The sequence below is a fragment of the Engystomops pustulosus genome, chromosome 2 (assembly GCF_040894005.1).
Source record: "Engystomops pustulosus chromosome 2, aEngPut4.maternal, whole genome shotgun sequence".
NCBI classification, from domain to species: domain Eukaryota; kingdom Metazoa; phylum Chordata; class Amphibia; order Anura; family Leptodactylidae; genus Engystomops; species Engystomops pustulosus.
The window spans coordinates 30438059-30453174 of record NC_092412.1 but is presented as its reverse complement, the minus strand read 5'-3'; the positions used below and the strand labels follow the sequence as shown (position 1 = coordinate 30453174).

At 43.3% G+C, this 15116-nt stretch overlaps 2 protein-coding genes across 4 annotated transcripts in view; both read left to right on the top strand.

The window, feature by feature from the left end:
* Positions 1-1938, top strand: part of CCDC82 (coiled-coil domain containing 82) — a 28107-nt gene extending 26169 nt beyond the window's left edge. For all 3 annotated transcript variants that reach the window (XM_072134175.1, XM_072134173.1, XM_072134176.1), the window contains exon 8: positions 95-1938. In XM_072134175.1, coding sequence (XP_071990276.1) covers positions 95-172 — 78 coding nt within the window. In that variant the 3' untranslated portion in view covers positions 173-1938. The remainder of the gene's footprint in view (positions 1-94) is intronic.
* A 1718-nt stretch (positions 1939-3656) lies between these two features.
* Positions 3657-15116, top strand: part of MAML2 (mastermind like transcriptional coactivator 2) — a 112028-nt gene continuing 100568 nt past the window's right edge. Inside the window, exons 1-2 of the mRNA XM_072134165.1 lie at positions 3657-3952; positions 6067-6601. Coding sequence (XP_071990266.1) covers positions 6179-6601 — 423 coding nt within the window. The 5' untranslated portion in view covers positions 3657-3952; positions 6067-6178. The remainder of the gene's footprint in view (positions 3953-6066; positions 6602-15116) is intronic.

Here is a 15116-nt window from a genome sequence, read left to right as displayed (position 1 = left end):
TTAATTACTGTAGACAGAGTCGTGGTGACATGTGACCGCTGCAGATGGTCGCCATCGCTGCTCATCAGATCTCTTTTCTGTTTTTTCTCCTAAGGAAATGGAGTTTCTAGAAGGATACTTGAATGAAGCCGATTACTTCGAGGAGGAGGCGAAGGACTCGCTGTTTGGCTGAATGATGCTCCTCCCGCTGGGCTGTATATAGGCGCTGCAGGGGTTGTGTATAGTCACATCGCACTTCAAGACATCATCTAATGACTCGCTGCCTTCCTGACACTTACAGTCCAAGATGTCACTGGGTCTCCATGTTTTAGCTTCCACATGCATTTTTAAAAGTGACCACAGTTCAAGTTTTAAAGGTTTTAATGTGACCTCTCAGTAGTATCAGTACCAGACAGTGTTAGGTCTTGACCCTGGAAATGACTCGTCTTAAGCCAGGTAGGGGATGTAATGTCCTTTCTAGAATTCCCTCTATTATGAGAAGTCTCCCCCATTTACCTATAAAAATTTCCTCAATGTCATGTGACAATGAGCAGGGAGGAGTCACTTTTTGCCTGAGAAGAGCGGCCCTAGAGGACGAACATCCCATTTAGTAACTAAAACCATACTCCTGGTGTTATTTTTGAAATGATAATCTCCTCTTTCAATCTGCATCAGGATGGTGGATACATGTGCCACAGAGGGCAGAGATACTGACAAAGTTGGGAATGTGAGCTGCTTAAAGATCCCTCTCCTGACTATGTCTTTAACTCGTTGAAGCTCACAGATACACAGGCCTGATGTGGTTTGAAAGATGGGAGGTTTATCTTTTAAATTAACTACAGAACCATGGTTCTAGCAAATATAGTGTTCAAGATAGGAGCGTCTGAAGTGAGGCTAAAATGACTCTTCGCAGGGGGAAAAAGTGACTCTTCTCTGCTAATTTTTACATGATTTTGGAGGATTTTTTATAGGTTGAAGGGTAAGATTTCACATAAGAGAGAACATTTCAAACCCTACCTGGTAGTTTAATGGTATGTGGGGTGATGGGTTCCTTTACTGAGTTTTTTTTCCTGAGTTTTTTTACTGATTGCACCAGGGAAATTACATTATTGGGTTATGTCTGTGTGTAAGAATATTGACCTCTTCGTGTAGTCACCCAATAAGGGCCATGTTTACATTTACAATTGGGAATTTTTACTCTCTTTTGACATTAATAAGGATTGGGGACATTACCACTGTTGTGCTTTATTAGGTATTTTTTTAGCCCTGTTTTTAATGTTTTTGTGGGGCTTCCTCGTAAAGCACATCTAGTAGTAGCCAATTTTTTGTATATATGTGAATATGTCCTGGTAAGTTTCTCCATAGCCATACCATTGTGTATGTTGTTACTAGCAGCAGGACTGTATAAATGCTTTTATATTCCAGGAGTGTAGCACTGTGATGGATGTCCTCACACTGCTGTTCTCTGAGCTCTCTGTTACACTGCTCAATGGCCCCTCCTCTGTGCTGTGAGAGGGATTGCTGCGTTCAGAAGCTTGTACAAATTTATTTTCGTAGTGAATGGGCTCTGAAACAGCTTGCTTAGAGCACAGCAGTGTGAGGATCCCTACAATCCTGGAATATAAATACATACAACATACACAAAGAATGGATTACACATCTCTCCCGGGACTATACCTAACACCGGCTGTAGTTTTTCATAGTTACAATTACTGATACAAAAAAAAAAAAATTGAGGGTGTTTACTTTTTCCCTAGAAACAGCGCCCCCTTGTTCATGGCCATGGGTGGCATTGCAGCCCACCCTTATTTAAGTTAATGGGACGGAGATGTTTCCAGGGAGTAAACCCTCTATATTTTCTGATCTTGTCATCATTTTGAAAGTTTTATGCTTAATAATTTAATGTAATTAATATATGAAATATAATTGTTCTATGACGATAAACCCCAGATGTCCTGTGGACCGCTTCTTGTAATGTGTGAAGACTAGTAGCTGCTCTGTGCTGGTGATTGAGATTTCCAAGATTTCACTCATCTATAAGAAATCCAAGAGCATCTAGCACCAGGATGAAAGACTATGCAAATGAGCCTGAGGGGCTCCATAGGTGTTAATGGAGTCTGGAGCCTCTCAGGCTCATTTGCATACAGTCTTTCACCCTGGTGCTAGATGTCCTTTAAGACCCCTATGGTACTGTAAGCTTGGTTCTGTTGGACCCATGTGAGGATCTGCGTGTCAAATTTGGAATGGTCTGACGTTCCATCCATCGCTATGAAACCGCTATAGCTGTATCCAGCAGTCACAGGATGTACCAGCGTATGATGTATATCCCCCCTAACAGGATGATGGGGGTGAAGGTTAGGGATTTGGTTCTGGAGATGAGGCACCGTCCAAGCATTCGGCACCTGATGGTGGTGTCTGGATCCATGGTTAGGGCTACAGCCTACTGTGTAGGAGAGAGGACGTTACCTCCGCCATGACTTCTATCTCTATACAATACGTGGGCAGGGTTATCATATGCTGGAGCTCGTATGGATGCCCCTCCCCCCGAGGACGCCAGTTTTCTGGTGTAGAAGGCCCGATACATGTATCCACCTGAAAGTGGGACTTAGCTGCAATACCACACACAACCTGTAGACAGGCGTGGCGCTGTTTTTGGTAAATAAGCAATGTTCGTTCAATCCTGTACAATCTCTATGTAGTGTTTTTATCATGGTTGAACTGCATCATTACGGCAGTTCGGAAGACTTCAGTGCTGATTGTATCCATGGTCAGGATAGTTTTTCAACTTCCAGACAATACGGAAGTGACTGACTTGCTGGATAACTTCAGTAGTGGATTATCATATAGGCGGTTTGGGCGGTAGCCCAGGGCCCAAGCCTTCTAGGGGGCCCATGGCCACCCAAACCACCCAACAAATTATATACTGATAAGGACCTTCACACATGTATGCAACAGCCGTTTAGGACCTTTTGAAGGTCCTACAAAGGTCCTAAAGCCACCGATTGATAGCAGGCAGAAGGGACGCATCCCCCATTCCCCAAGAAGCTGATTCTAGTCCCTGGGCAGCACTGTGGCTCAGTGGGTAGCGCTTTTGCTTTGCAGTGCTGGGGTCCTAGGTTCAAGTCCCACTCAGGTCAACATCTGCAGAGAGTTTGTACATTCTCTCCCTGGTTGTGTGAGTTGCCTCCGGGTCCTCCGGTTTTCTCCTACACTCCAAAACATACTTGTAGGTAGTTTAGATTGTGAGCCCCATGGGGACAGAGGCAGATTTGGCAAACTCTGTGCAGCGCTGCGTAATCTGTGTGCGCTATATAAATAACGGAATTATTATTATATGTAGGCAGTGACTCCAGACTTGCAGGGGCTATAATATTTATACAACTCAATGGTGAAGGGAATTTTTATACACCCCTGGATAGTGATTGGTATTATATTATTAATTGATGGTTCGTGTTAAATCATTTTGATCAGTGCTAATAGAATCAATTGGAACGGAGAAGATTATAAGAACAATCACCTAATAATGTATTCTCATAAACATCCACCAGAGGGCGCACTTAGACATCACTGATTTCATCCCTAGTCTTAGAGGAGCTGCTGTTCCACAGTTGGCCCAGCAGATGGCGCAGTGGAGAGTGTGTGTGAGAACATACCAAGCTTTTCCAGTCTCCCTCACACAATGAAAGTCTCTGTACTGGGGAAAGTGCAGCCTGGAGGTAGAGGGAACAGACTGGGCTGACTACAAGCTACAAGAAAAGTTACTTGTATCCCCCCTCAGCCCCCCAGGTCCATGCCTGTGCCTATACCAGGTCACTGTGCACACAGGGCAGAGCTGGGGACACTTGGTCTGGAAGTTGGAGAAACTTGGGGGAGAGAATATTTCACAGAACAAGATTGTGAGTGGAGTCTCCAGGAGCCTGGGAAAATCTCTGAAGAATGCATGGAGTCTCCCATCTGAGGGTGCAGGCATGAGGTAAGGCGGCTGGGGCTGGGGGGTCTCATGTAGCAGAGCTGATCATGTCTACCTGCAGTCCCATGTAAAACCCTGGATAATGCACTGGGGTGTAACAAGTTGTGCCATATGACAAACTCCGCTCTGCTACATCAACTCAGCGCTGTAACATCTCTGTGTCATCTCTCCGGACTGGCACCAATGTCACCCGATGTAGAAGGACGGGAAAAGAAACTTCCAAATACCATTTTCTCTGTTCCTTATTCTCATGTTATTCATTATCACTCAGCTTTCCCAGGATCAGATATCACGCTGCTATGGCAGAATTGTCCGGCTATTACAGACACCAGAGTGTCAATGATCTAGACAGCAATGGTCTATGTCTGTATTACCAGGACATGTTTGCTCTTGTGTCTTATTCTGATATTAGTTAAACATTATGTTTCAATACATTTTTTAATATTTATCCGCTCCAGGAAAAGCTGGGTAACCAAGACTTTGGCTTTCAGTTAAACGTCTTCTGGGGTTGATGTTTTAATAGCAAATGTAAATGTGATGGAACGTTCAGAACTATAAGATACAAAATGTATTCATCTACCCGACTCCAATCATCACCTGATACAAATATGTGCAATAAATAAATCCAAAAACACTTCTGTGATATCCAGAGGAGGAACAAGTAACCACAAGACCAGATATATGGACACATAGTAGTGATACTGTGTATTCACACAGTGATGTCAGGGTACAGGGATAATACACACAGTGATGTCACAGTACAGGGATAATACACACAGTGATGTCACAGTACAGGGATAATACACACAGTGATGTCACAGTACAGTGATAATACACACAGTGATGTCACAGTACAGGGATAATACACACAGTGATGTCACAGTACAGGGATAATACACACAGTGATGTCACAGTACAGGGATAATACACACAGCGATGTCACAGCACAGGGATAATACATACAGTGATGTCACAGCACAGGGATAATACACACAGTGATGTCACAGTACAGGGATAATACACACAGTGATGTCACAGTACAGGGATAATACACACAGTGATGTCACAGTACAGGGATAATACACACAGTGATGTCACAGTACAGGGATACTACACACAGTGATGTCACAGTACAGGGATAATACACACAGTAATGTCACAGTACAGGGATAATACACACAGTGATGTCACAGTACAGGGATAATACACACAGTGATGTCACAGTACAGGGATAATACACACAGTGATGTCACAGTACAGGGATACTACACACAGTGATGTCACAGTACAGGGATAATACACACAGTGATGTCACAGTACAGGGATAATACACACAGTGATGTCACAGTACAGGGATAATACACACTGTGATGTCACAGTACAGGGATAATACACACAGTGATGTCACAGTACAGGGATAATACACACAGTGATGTCACAGTACAGGGATAATACACACAGTGATGTCACAGTACAGGGATACTACACACAGTGATGTCACAGTACAGGGATAATACACACAGTAATGTCACAGTACAGGGATAATACACACAGTAATGTCACAGTACAGGGATAATACACACAGTGATGTCACAGTACAGGGAATAATACACACAGTGATGTCACAGTACAGGGATAATACACACAGTGATGTCACAGTACAGGGATAATACACACTGTGATGTCACAGTACAGGGATAATACACACAGTGATGTCACAGTACAGGGATAATACACACAGTGATGTCACAGTACAGGGATAATACACACAGTGATGTCACAGTACAGGGATACTACACACAGTGATGTCACAGTACAGGGATAATACACACAGTAATGTCACAGTACAGGGATAATACACACAGTGATGTCACAGTACAGGGATAATACACACAGTGATGTCACAGTACAGGGATACTACACACAGTGATGTCACAGTACAGGGATAATACACACAGTGATGTCACAGTACAGGGATAATACACACAGTGATAACTATTCCAGCTGAAAAGAGTTTGAAAAACATTTTGGAGGGGGAGGGGGAGTCAAGTTTAGGGAAATGCTCTGCAATTGGGTCACTTGTCTCATGTAATGACTCTGAATGTTTTCTATTTCAGGTTTGTGTCACTTTTGGGATAAATCAGACTTGTGGTTTCCATCTCCTTCATTGATGTCGGGATAAGGATAAAGTATTTACCATTTATAACCATATAACGAGGTTCCGGCATTATGGGGGAGACCGCCCCCCCTCAAGCCCCTGCGGGGAGTCTGGCTATTGGAGTATCTAATGTGGGTCTGCTCGGGGGTGGTCCTGGGGCTCCGCGGCTGCACAGCGCCATAGTGGAGCGGCTGAGGGCGCGCATAGCGGTTTGTCGCCAACATCACCTGAACTGCGAGGGGCGCTATGAACGCAGCAGGGCGGAAAGTTCTGACCGAGAGCGGGAGAACACCCTGCAGCTACTGACCCTTGTCCAGCATGGCCAGGGCTCCCGAAAAAGCAGCAAGCATAGCAAGAACTCGTGTGCCGCACCCCCCGACTACCGCCATCACCAGCCACAGCCAACGCAACTGCTCAGCGACGAGGCCGGCGACATTAATGGGGGCCAGCAAAGTGCCAATGGACTGGGCCAAAGGAACTCCGCTCTTATCGCAGTAAGTCTAACTATCCAATACACAGGGACCAAACAGCGCCACACCTGTCCACAGGTGGTATCTGGTATTACACTTGCATCAATTGAAGTGACTTGGTCTGAGCTGCAATACTTTATACAACCAGTTCACTGAGGTGGCGCCACAGCCTCTAAAGCAGAGGGCAGGAGTCATAAATGTCTCACAGAAGCCTTTTACAAAGGGTAGGGATCAATGTGAACATCTACTAAGTAGGGAGTGATAGTGTGTGCGCTCGACCTGCTGCTCAATACAAATCAGAGAATTGGGGGACCCTAACTACTAATGGCCTGGGCCGAAGTTACTCCCCTCTTACTGGACTAAGTCACATTATACAGTACATGGGGTTTGATAGAATGAATCAGATTAGTGCCCCCTAGTGCCAGATAAGGGCATGACAACCTCTAAACATCACATGGGCAGAGAGCCTTGTCCCCCATTTACCACCCATGGGTAAGTTGGCAGATCCATAGCCAAAGGATATGGAGCAACATGGGACATTGTCCCGGTGTCATTGCACATAGTAAAAGAAGGGAGTGATAGTGTGTGTACTCAACCTGATGCTTTATGCAAATCAGAGAATCAAACCACACCCCTTGCCGGAACAGTAAATCCCCCTGTGTTATTAATTGCAAAATGTTTTGCGGTATTATAGTGCATTTATACTGTTTTTGGATTGTTGCCTATTATTTGGTCACCATGTGGTGATATTTCCATAGGTAGGCTGTTTAAGGCGGTATTTTATGTTGCCTTTATATGGCAGTATTATAATATATTATAAGCCAAAACTATTCGAAAAAGTGTATTTAGAGAAATAAATCTTTGTAAATGTCTCGATTATATGATTTAGAAATTATTCATAACAATAATTCTTCTTTTTTTTTTTTTTTTTTTTTTTGTACAAACAGCGCCACACCTGTCCACAGGTTGTATCCGGTACTGCAGCTCATCTCATTGGAAGATTCCGTGGCTGAACTGCATTACCACATACAATCTGTTCACCATTGTGGCGCCATTTCTACGTTTTTCTAATCCAAGACTATAATTGCCCTTTGGGTTATCTAATTTTTGTGGAACACTTGGCATCTTGGGAACAATATTCCGAGTGTTCCTTTGGGATTCGTTTGGGGACGTTCATAAGTCCATGATGTATAAAGGGAATAACGCAAAGTGATGTGGTGATGACTGATTCTCGGCATCAGTTTCCCTGTGAGATCACAGGGGACGAGCTGTCACGTCCTGGAGAGACACGGTGCCGGCACAGTCACACTCGTGAGCCCTTCTCCAGAAATGTATTCATGGATCGTGACTCATCTAAAAATGACTTCTTTCTCTTAAATTGCTGCTCCATCGTATGTTCAATCCTCCAAGTGGTTTTTTGGTAGGACTTTGTTAAAAAAAAAAAAAATGTTTAAGGAATTTTAAAGGGGTTGGCCCACCAGTAAATATGTGCCCCCTTAAATATTACGATCTATAGGCCCTTGATAGTAGAGTCATGGGATAAAAAGTTTAATTTATCCCACTAAACTACTACTTCTAGAACTCTTTCTTTATGTGAAATTTCACCCATTTATCATGTTGGGACCAGCTAAGAAGAGTCATTTTTAACTGAGATGAGTAAAGTTTAGAGGCTGCAATGGGAACATCACTTCAGACACCCCTTTTACTGTTCTGTGGTACCAAGAAACATTCATCTGGTTTCATGTTAAAGATAAGAATCTTACATATCACTAGGCTTGTGGTTCTTTGAGAAACAGGCAGTTAAATACCTGGATGGAAACATGAGCTCCATATTTAACTGTCAGGTTCTGTAGCTCAAAGAACCACAATTTGCGATTTGATCGGAAAGACCAGATTCTTATCTTTAAAATGACACCAGAGGCCTAGTTCTAGGTTCTACAGAACTGAAGTGACACTCCCTCTAAACTTGACTCATCTCAGGTAAAATATGACTCCTCTCTGCTCATTTTCACATGTCATTTTGAACAACATTTTTCTTTGGTGGTGGACGGGAGGGAGTTGTAGAAAGGACATTCCAGTGAAACGCATGCGATCAGTAAGCAGTTGCAATGCGTTTCATTCGAAACGCAATTGAGATCGTACCATGGCACTGCCCCCCCATGCCCTATGCGCTGCGCTGGGGGTACGTGTGACCACAAAATTCAGGTTACTGACCAAACTATGTTTGAAGATACATTGATTAGGCCGTGTTCACACATTGCATTTTAATTGCGTTTTCATTACCTCAAAAACGCAGCAAAAAAAAAAAAACGTGACGCATTGTGTGAACGCGGCCTCAGGCAAAAAGACATCAGAAGACTGTGGACCCTGTAGAGACTTATGAGACTGTAACCGGCTCGGGATGACTTTGCTATAGACCTGGGGGGGTTCATCAATCCACAACCTGACAAATGACCTACCAATGGAGGAAATGAGGTGAGGAACAGGGGAAGATCTTGACTCTCCTACCTCTGCTTTCTGTCATGAATGATGGCCGCTGTTTACTCGTTCACTGGGTGGAGACCTTCTGGGATGAAAGGAGAGCCAAGTGTGACTCACTACCACCGATATCTGTCACCTCTACTTGAGTACCACTTACCTAATACTGATTATACTTTCTCTAAATAGTGTCAGATCTTAATGGCAAAGGAAAATAACTCCCAACATCTTCCTGGATCACCCTGGTATTTACAGAACATCTCTTCCTGCAATTAGCTGAGGTGGTGCCCGAGACCCACCCATAGTCATCCGTGGGGCACCTGTAATCTTACCATTAGGCATTGGGGTAACCAGGGCACTGGGCATGTGCCGGGGCCCAGAGCTACTGAGGGGGCTCCACATAAGGCTGTACATAAGGAATCCATGGGGATGAGGGGCTGTATCTAATGAGTCCATAGGGGTAAGGGGGAGGGGTTATGTATGACCCCATGAGGGGGGCTGTTTAGTTTGATAAACTAGGGAATATTATAGGAAACAGGAGACTGTTTTAGTTTCTGAATGTTTAATGCCGCCAAGTGAGTTCACTGCAAAGGGGCCCACTGAGGCTCTGTCACCCAGGGGCCTACTGAAACCTGAAGCCGACCCTGGGGTAACATATATCTAGACGTCTGGAAAGAAAGCAATGTAAAAGTTTCTGTGCATTTCAGAATTGTGTAGTGTCCCAACGTCTATATTCAGGCCCCTCCTTCCCTTCTTTATCCAATCCCTTGCTTGGTTGAACTTGATGGACATGTGTTTTTTTATTTTTTTTCAACCTTATTAACCATGTAACTATGAGACTACTGTCGTTAACACATCTGAGCCTCTGTATCTAGGCTTCCATTATATATGTCTCTCCCATACATAGAGCTGAGCTGCTGTATCTAAGCTGCCATTATAGAGGTATCTACCATACACAGAGCTGAGCTGCTGTATCTAAGCTGCCAATATAGAGGTATCTACCATACATAGAGCTGAGCTGCTGTATCTAAACTGCTATTCTAGAGGTATCTACCATACATAGAGCTGAGCTGCTGTATCTAAACTGCTAGTCTAGAGGTATCTACCATACATAGGGCTGAGCTGCTGTATCTAAGCTGCCAATATAGAGGTATCTACCATACATAGGGCTGAGATACTGTATCTAAGCTGCCATTAAAGAGGTATCTACCATACATAGGGCTGAGCTGCTGTATCTAAGCTGCCAATATAGAGGTATCTACCATACATAGAGCTGTGCTGCTGTATCTAAACTGCCATTATAGAGGTATCTACCATACATAGGGCTGAGATACTGTATCTAAGCTGCCATTATAGAGGTATCTACCATACATAGAGCTGAGATAGTGTATCTAAGCTGCCATTATAGAGGTATCTACCATACATAGGGCTGAGCTGCTGTATCTAAGCTGCCATTATAGAGGTATCTACCATACACAGAGCTGAGCTGCTGTATCTAAGCTGCCAATATAGAGGTATCTACCATACATAGAGCTGAGCTGCTGTATCTAAACTGCTATTCTAGAGGTATCTACCATACATAGAGCTGAGCTGCTGTATCTAAACTGCTAGTCTAGAGGTATCTACCATACATAGGGCTGAGCTGCTGTATCTAAGCTGCCAATATAGAGGTATCTACCATACATAGGGCTGAGATACTGTATCTAAGCTGCCATTAAAGAGGTATCTACCATACATAGGGCTGAGCTGCTGTATCTAAGCTGCCAATATAGAGGTATCTACCATACATAGAGCTGTGCTGCTGTATCTAAACTGCCATTATAGAGGTATCTACCATACATAGGGCTGAGATACTGTATCTAAGCTGCCATTATAGAGGTATCTACCATACATAGAGCTGAGATAGTGTATCTAAGCTGCCATTATAGAGGTATCTACCATACATAGGGCTGAGCTGCTGTATCTAAGCTGCCAATATAGAGGTATCTAACATACATAGAGCTGAGCTGCTGTATCTAAGCTGCCATTATAGAGGTATCTACCATACATAGGGCTGAGATACTGTATCTAAGCTGCCATTATAGAGGTATCTACCATACATAGGGATGAGCTGCTGTATTTAAGCTGCCAATATAGAGGTATCTACCATACATAGAGCTGAGCTGCTGTATCTAAACTGCCATTATAGAGGTATCTACCATACATAGAGCTGAGCTGCTGTATCTAAGCTGCCGTTATGTTGGTGTCTACCATACATAGAGCTGAGCTGCTGTATCTAAGCTGCCGTTATTGAGGTATCTACCATACATAGGGCTGAGCTGCTGTATCTAAGCTGCCAATATAGAGGTATCTACCATACATAGAGCTGAGCTGCTGTATCTAAGCTGCCATTATAGAGGTATCTACCATACATAGAGCTGAGTTGCTGTATCTAAGCTGCCATTATGTTGGTGTCTACCATACATAGAGCTGAGCTGCTGTATCTAAGCTGCCATTATAGAGGTATCTACCATACATAGGGCTGAGATACTGTATCTAAGCTGCCATTATAGAGGTATCTACCATACATAGGGCTGAGATACTGTATCTAAGCTGCCATTATAGAGGTATCTACCATACATAGGGCTGAGCTGCTGTATCTAAGCTGCCAATATAGAGGTATCTACCATACATAGAGCTGAGCTGCTGTATCTAAGCTGCCATTATAGAGGTATCTACCATACATAGGGCTGAGATACTGTATCTAAGCTGCCATTATAGAGGTATCTACCATACATAGGGCTGAGCTGCTGTATCTAAGCTGCCAATATAGCGGTATCTACCATACATAGAGCTGAGCTGCTGTATCTAAACTGCCATTATAGAGGTATCTACCATACATAGGGCTGAGATACTGTATCTAAGCTGCCATTATAGAGGTATCTACCATACATAGGGCTGAGCCGCTGTATCTAAGCTGCCATTATAGCAGTATCTGCCATACATAGAGCTGAGATACTGTAGCTAAGCTGCCAATATAGAGGTATCTACCATACACAGAGCTGAGTTGCTGTATCTAAGCTGCCATTATGTTGGTGTCTACCATACCAATAAGCTGCCGTTATTGAGGGATATGCCCCAAATATCTTGTTAGTGAGGGGGTTCAAACTATGGGGACACTCAACGTGTGCGACCATTTACTATAGTGATTAATGGACGATACAGACAGCAGAATAAGGTCGCTTTCACACGTTGCGTTTTGGTATGTGTTTTGAAACAGCAGAGGAGATGTGATTTGTCTAAATACATTACTGTTAACACTTGGGTTTACAAAATACATTGTAAATGGAATGTTAACACATGTGTAAATGTGTTAACATTGTGTTAACAAATGTAAACCGTAATGTCATTAGGCAAATCACCTCTCCTCAGCTGTTGTAATGCGTTTCAGAACACAATCAGAGCGCAACCAAAAGCAGCAGTGCCAGGTCTCCAGGAATAGGAACCCTCATCATTATCATCATCCAATCCCAATGCTATACAGGTCTGTAGTCGATCACGTTTACACCAACGCTAAGAGAGATTTGATCAGAACTTTTTGCCGCCTGAAGAACTTTTAGGAAAGATGTTTCTATCCCATAATTGGAAAAGGTCCGGGTTATAGTTTGGACCAGTCAAAATATGGAAGTAGCTGAAAATCGGATCCATACACGAATGTGCGGCCTCTTCCGATCCGGCGTCCCCTGGCTACCTTGTGGTTATTGTAGCAATATAATTGTGTGGGAAAATGCATTTCCTAAATGGCGTGCCTCGGATTCCTGAAACGTGTTGTTACATCTGCATTCCATCTCATTTGCCGGATTCTTTAACCCCCAAAGTGCCGCATATCCTCATGGATTGACTCGGTATACGGAAATACATCTATTCTGAGGCCAGTGATAATAGACACTTCCTTTAAGAACGTTCATTTCACAACGTTTTATTTAATGGTAGGATGTGAACTTCAAAAATGAGAAATTTTACCAATTTCTCCATAGACCCCCAGATTAAACAAGGTGCTTGACCATCATCTGCTGGGACCGGCAGCAAAAATCAGTAGAGAAACCTGGCTGTAAGCGCTTGATTTCCCTGCAGCGCCACCCCAGGGGAAATGAGGTATTACACAACTATCTTGTGCCTCGCTAATGTGCAGGTTGTGCCACATAATTCAATAGTGTCGCACGGTGTTCAGTTATCTGGCACAATGGAAGGTACGGACACAGTTGCACCGTATTATTTTTGGCGCACTTTAATTGTACAGCATGCGACACAATTGTGTCAAGTCTCAGTAAGAAATGTGTCACAAACGCCAACTAAGCACTAACACGCTCCTTTAGGTGCACAGATTTCTAAAGTGTCCAACGGCGACACAAAAGTGGCGCAAACACTTCATGAATACGTGTGCAAGCTCCAAAGACCTTCTTTTTAGTGCACAATTAGACAAAAAAAAACTGGCGAAGTCAGAATAATATATCGGACCCTATGGGGCTCATTTACTAAGGGTCGCGCTGCTCACTTACGTTTGACTGTGCAGCTTTTTCGCGGATTGCACGGCTTGCACAGGTATTAAAGAAGTGTCTGCACTGAGATTGTGTCACACGCGACCCTTTTCTGGCGCAGCTGCGCTGCTACCATGTGACACAAATCAGGGGGCGTGCTGTCGGCGATCCGACTGATTCGGACTGAGCGCTGGATTTAACTTTCAAATTGTGTCGCAAGCCCAAGCACTAACATGCACCACGAAAAAGAAGGTGAACTCTGTCGGACCTGAGCGGGGAAGCGGCACATGCAGGATATCTGGCGCACGATCTTAGTGAATCTCGGCATAGTGCATTATACACGGACAATGTACTTTTTGTGAACTCCAGCGGGAATGTAAGTAAATGTGCCCCAATGTGTTCAACTGTCTGTTTTCGCTAGTTCTATAGATCACCCACAAAACTGATGTAACCTGAAAGCATCTTTCTAGGTACTATAAAAACCTGAAAAAAGATGAAACAAAGCGTGTAGAAAGCATAAAAGAGTCATTTTTTTGCCTGAGTTTAGTCACTTTTAGGGGCGTAATTTCAGACAACCCTATCTTTAGTTCTATAGTACCTGAAGAAGAAAGGCGAAACACATGTCGGTTGGTGTCCACCCTAGGTCTGTACAGTAAGGTATATATTATACTGTGTATGTGTCTTTTGTCCGTGTTATTCCTCTGGGGAATGTGCAATACTTGTTTGTAAGCAAATACCTTGACTTGCTCTATACCTCTATACAGGTTACTGTGATCTATTTATTATGTACCCGTATATACTCGAGTATAAGCCGACCCAAGCTTAAGCCGAGGTCCCTAATTTTACCACAAAACCTGGTAAAACCTATATTTTTTTACTCGAGTATAAGCCGCGTTTGGGTTTTCAGCAAATTATTTTGTGCTGAAAAACTAGGCTTATACTTGAGTATATATGGTATATTTAGTTTGATCATTAGTGAACTTCCTCTGTGTATTTTTAAAAATGGATTTGTTTTAATTGATCTAATTCATTGTTATTTTCTGCTCATGTGACTTTGGAGGAGATTTTTTTTTTATAGGCACCTTTTTTACGGACTTTATTTGAAATGAGTTAGTTTATACATAAAGAGGGAATTCTAGAAGAGACGCTTCACATCCTGCCTGAGAGAGCTAGCAGTTTACTGGGGTAAAATCTGGTGACACTTTAAAGGGAACCTGTCACCAGGAAGGTTATTTTTAGCTGGTGACGGGTTCCAATAGGCAATGCTATGCTGATTATAAATAATTTCTGAATCATTCAGTACTTAATAAAACTTTTTGTGTATGACAATAATAAACAGACATATAATTCTTTATATAGCGCACACAGATTACACAGCGCTGCGCAGAGCTTTCCAAACCATTCCTTGTCCCCAATGGGGCTCACAATGTAATCATCCTACCAATAGGTTTTGGAGTGTGGGAGGATACCAGAGAACCCGGAGGAAACCCACGCAAACATGAAGAGAACATACACACTCTTTGCAGATGTTGACCTGGATGGGG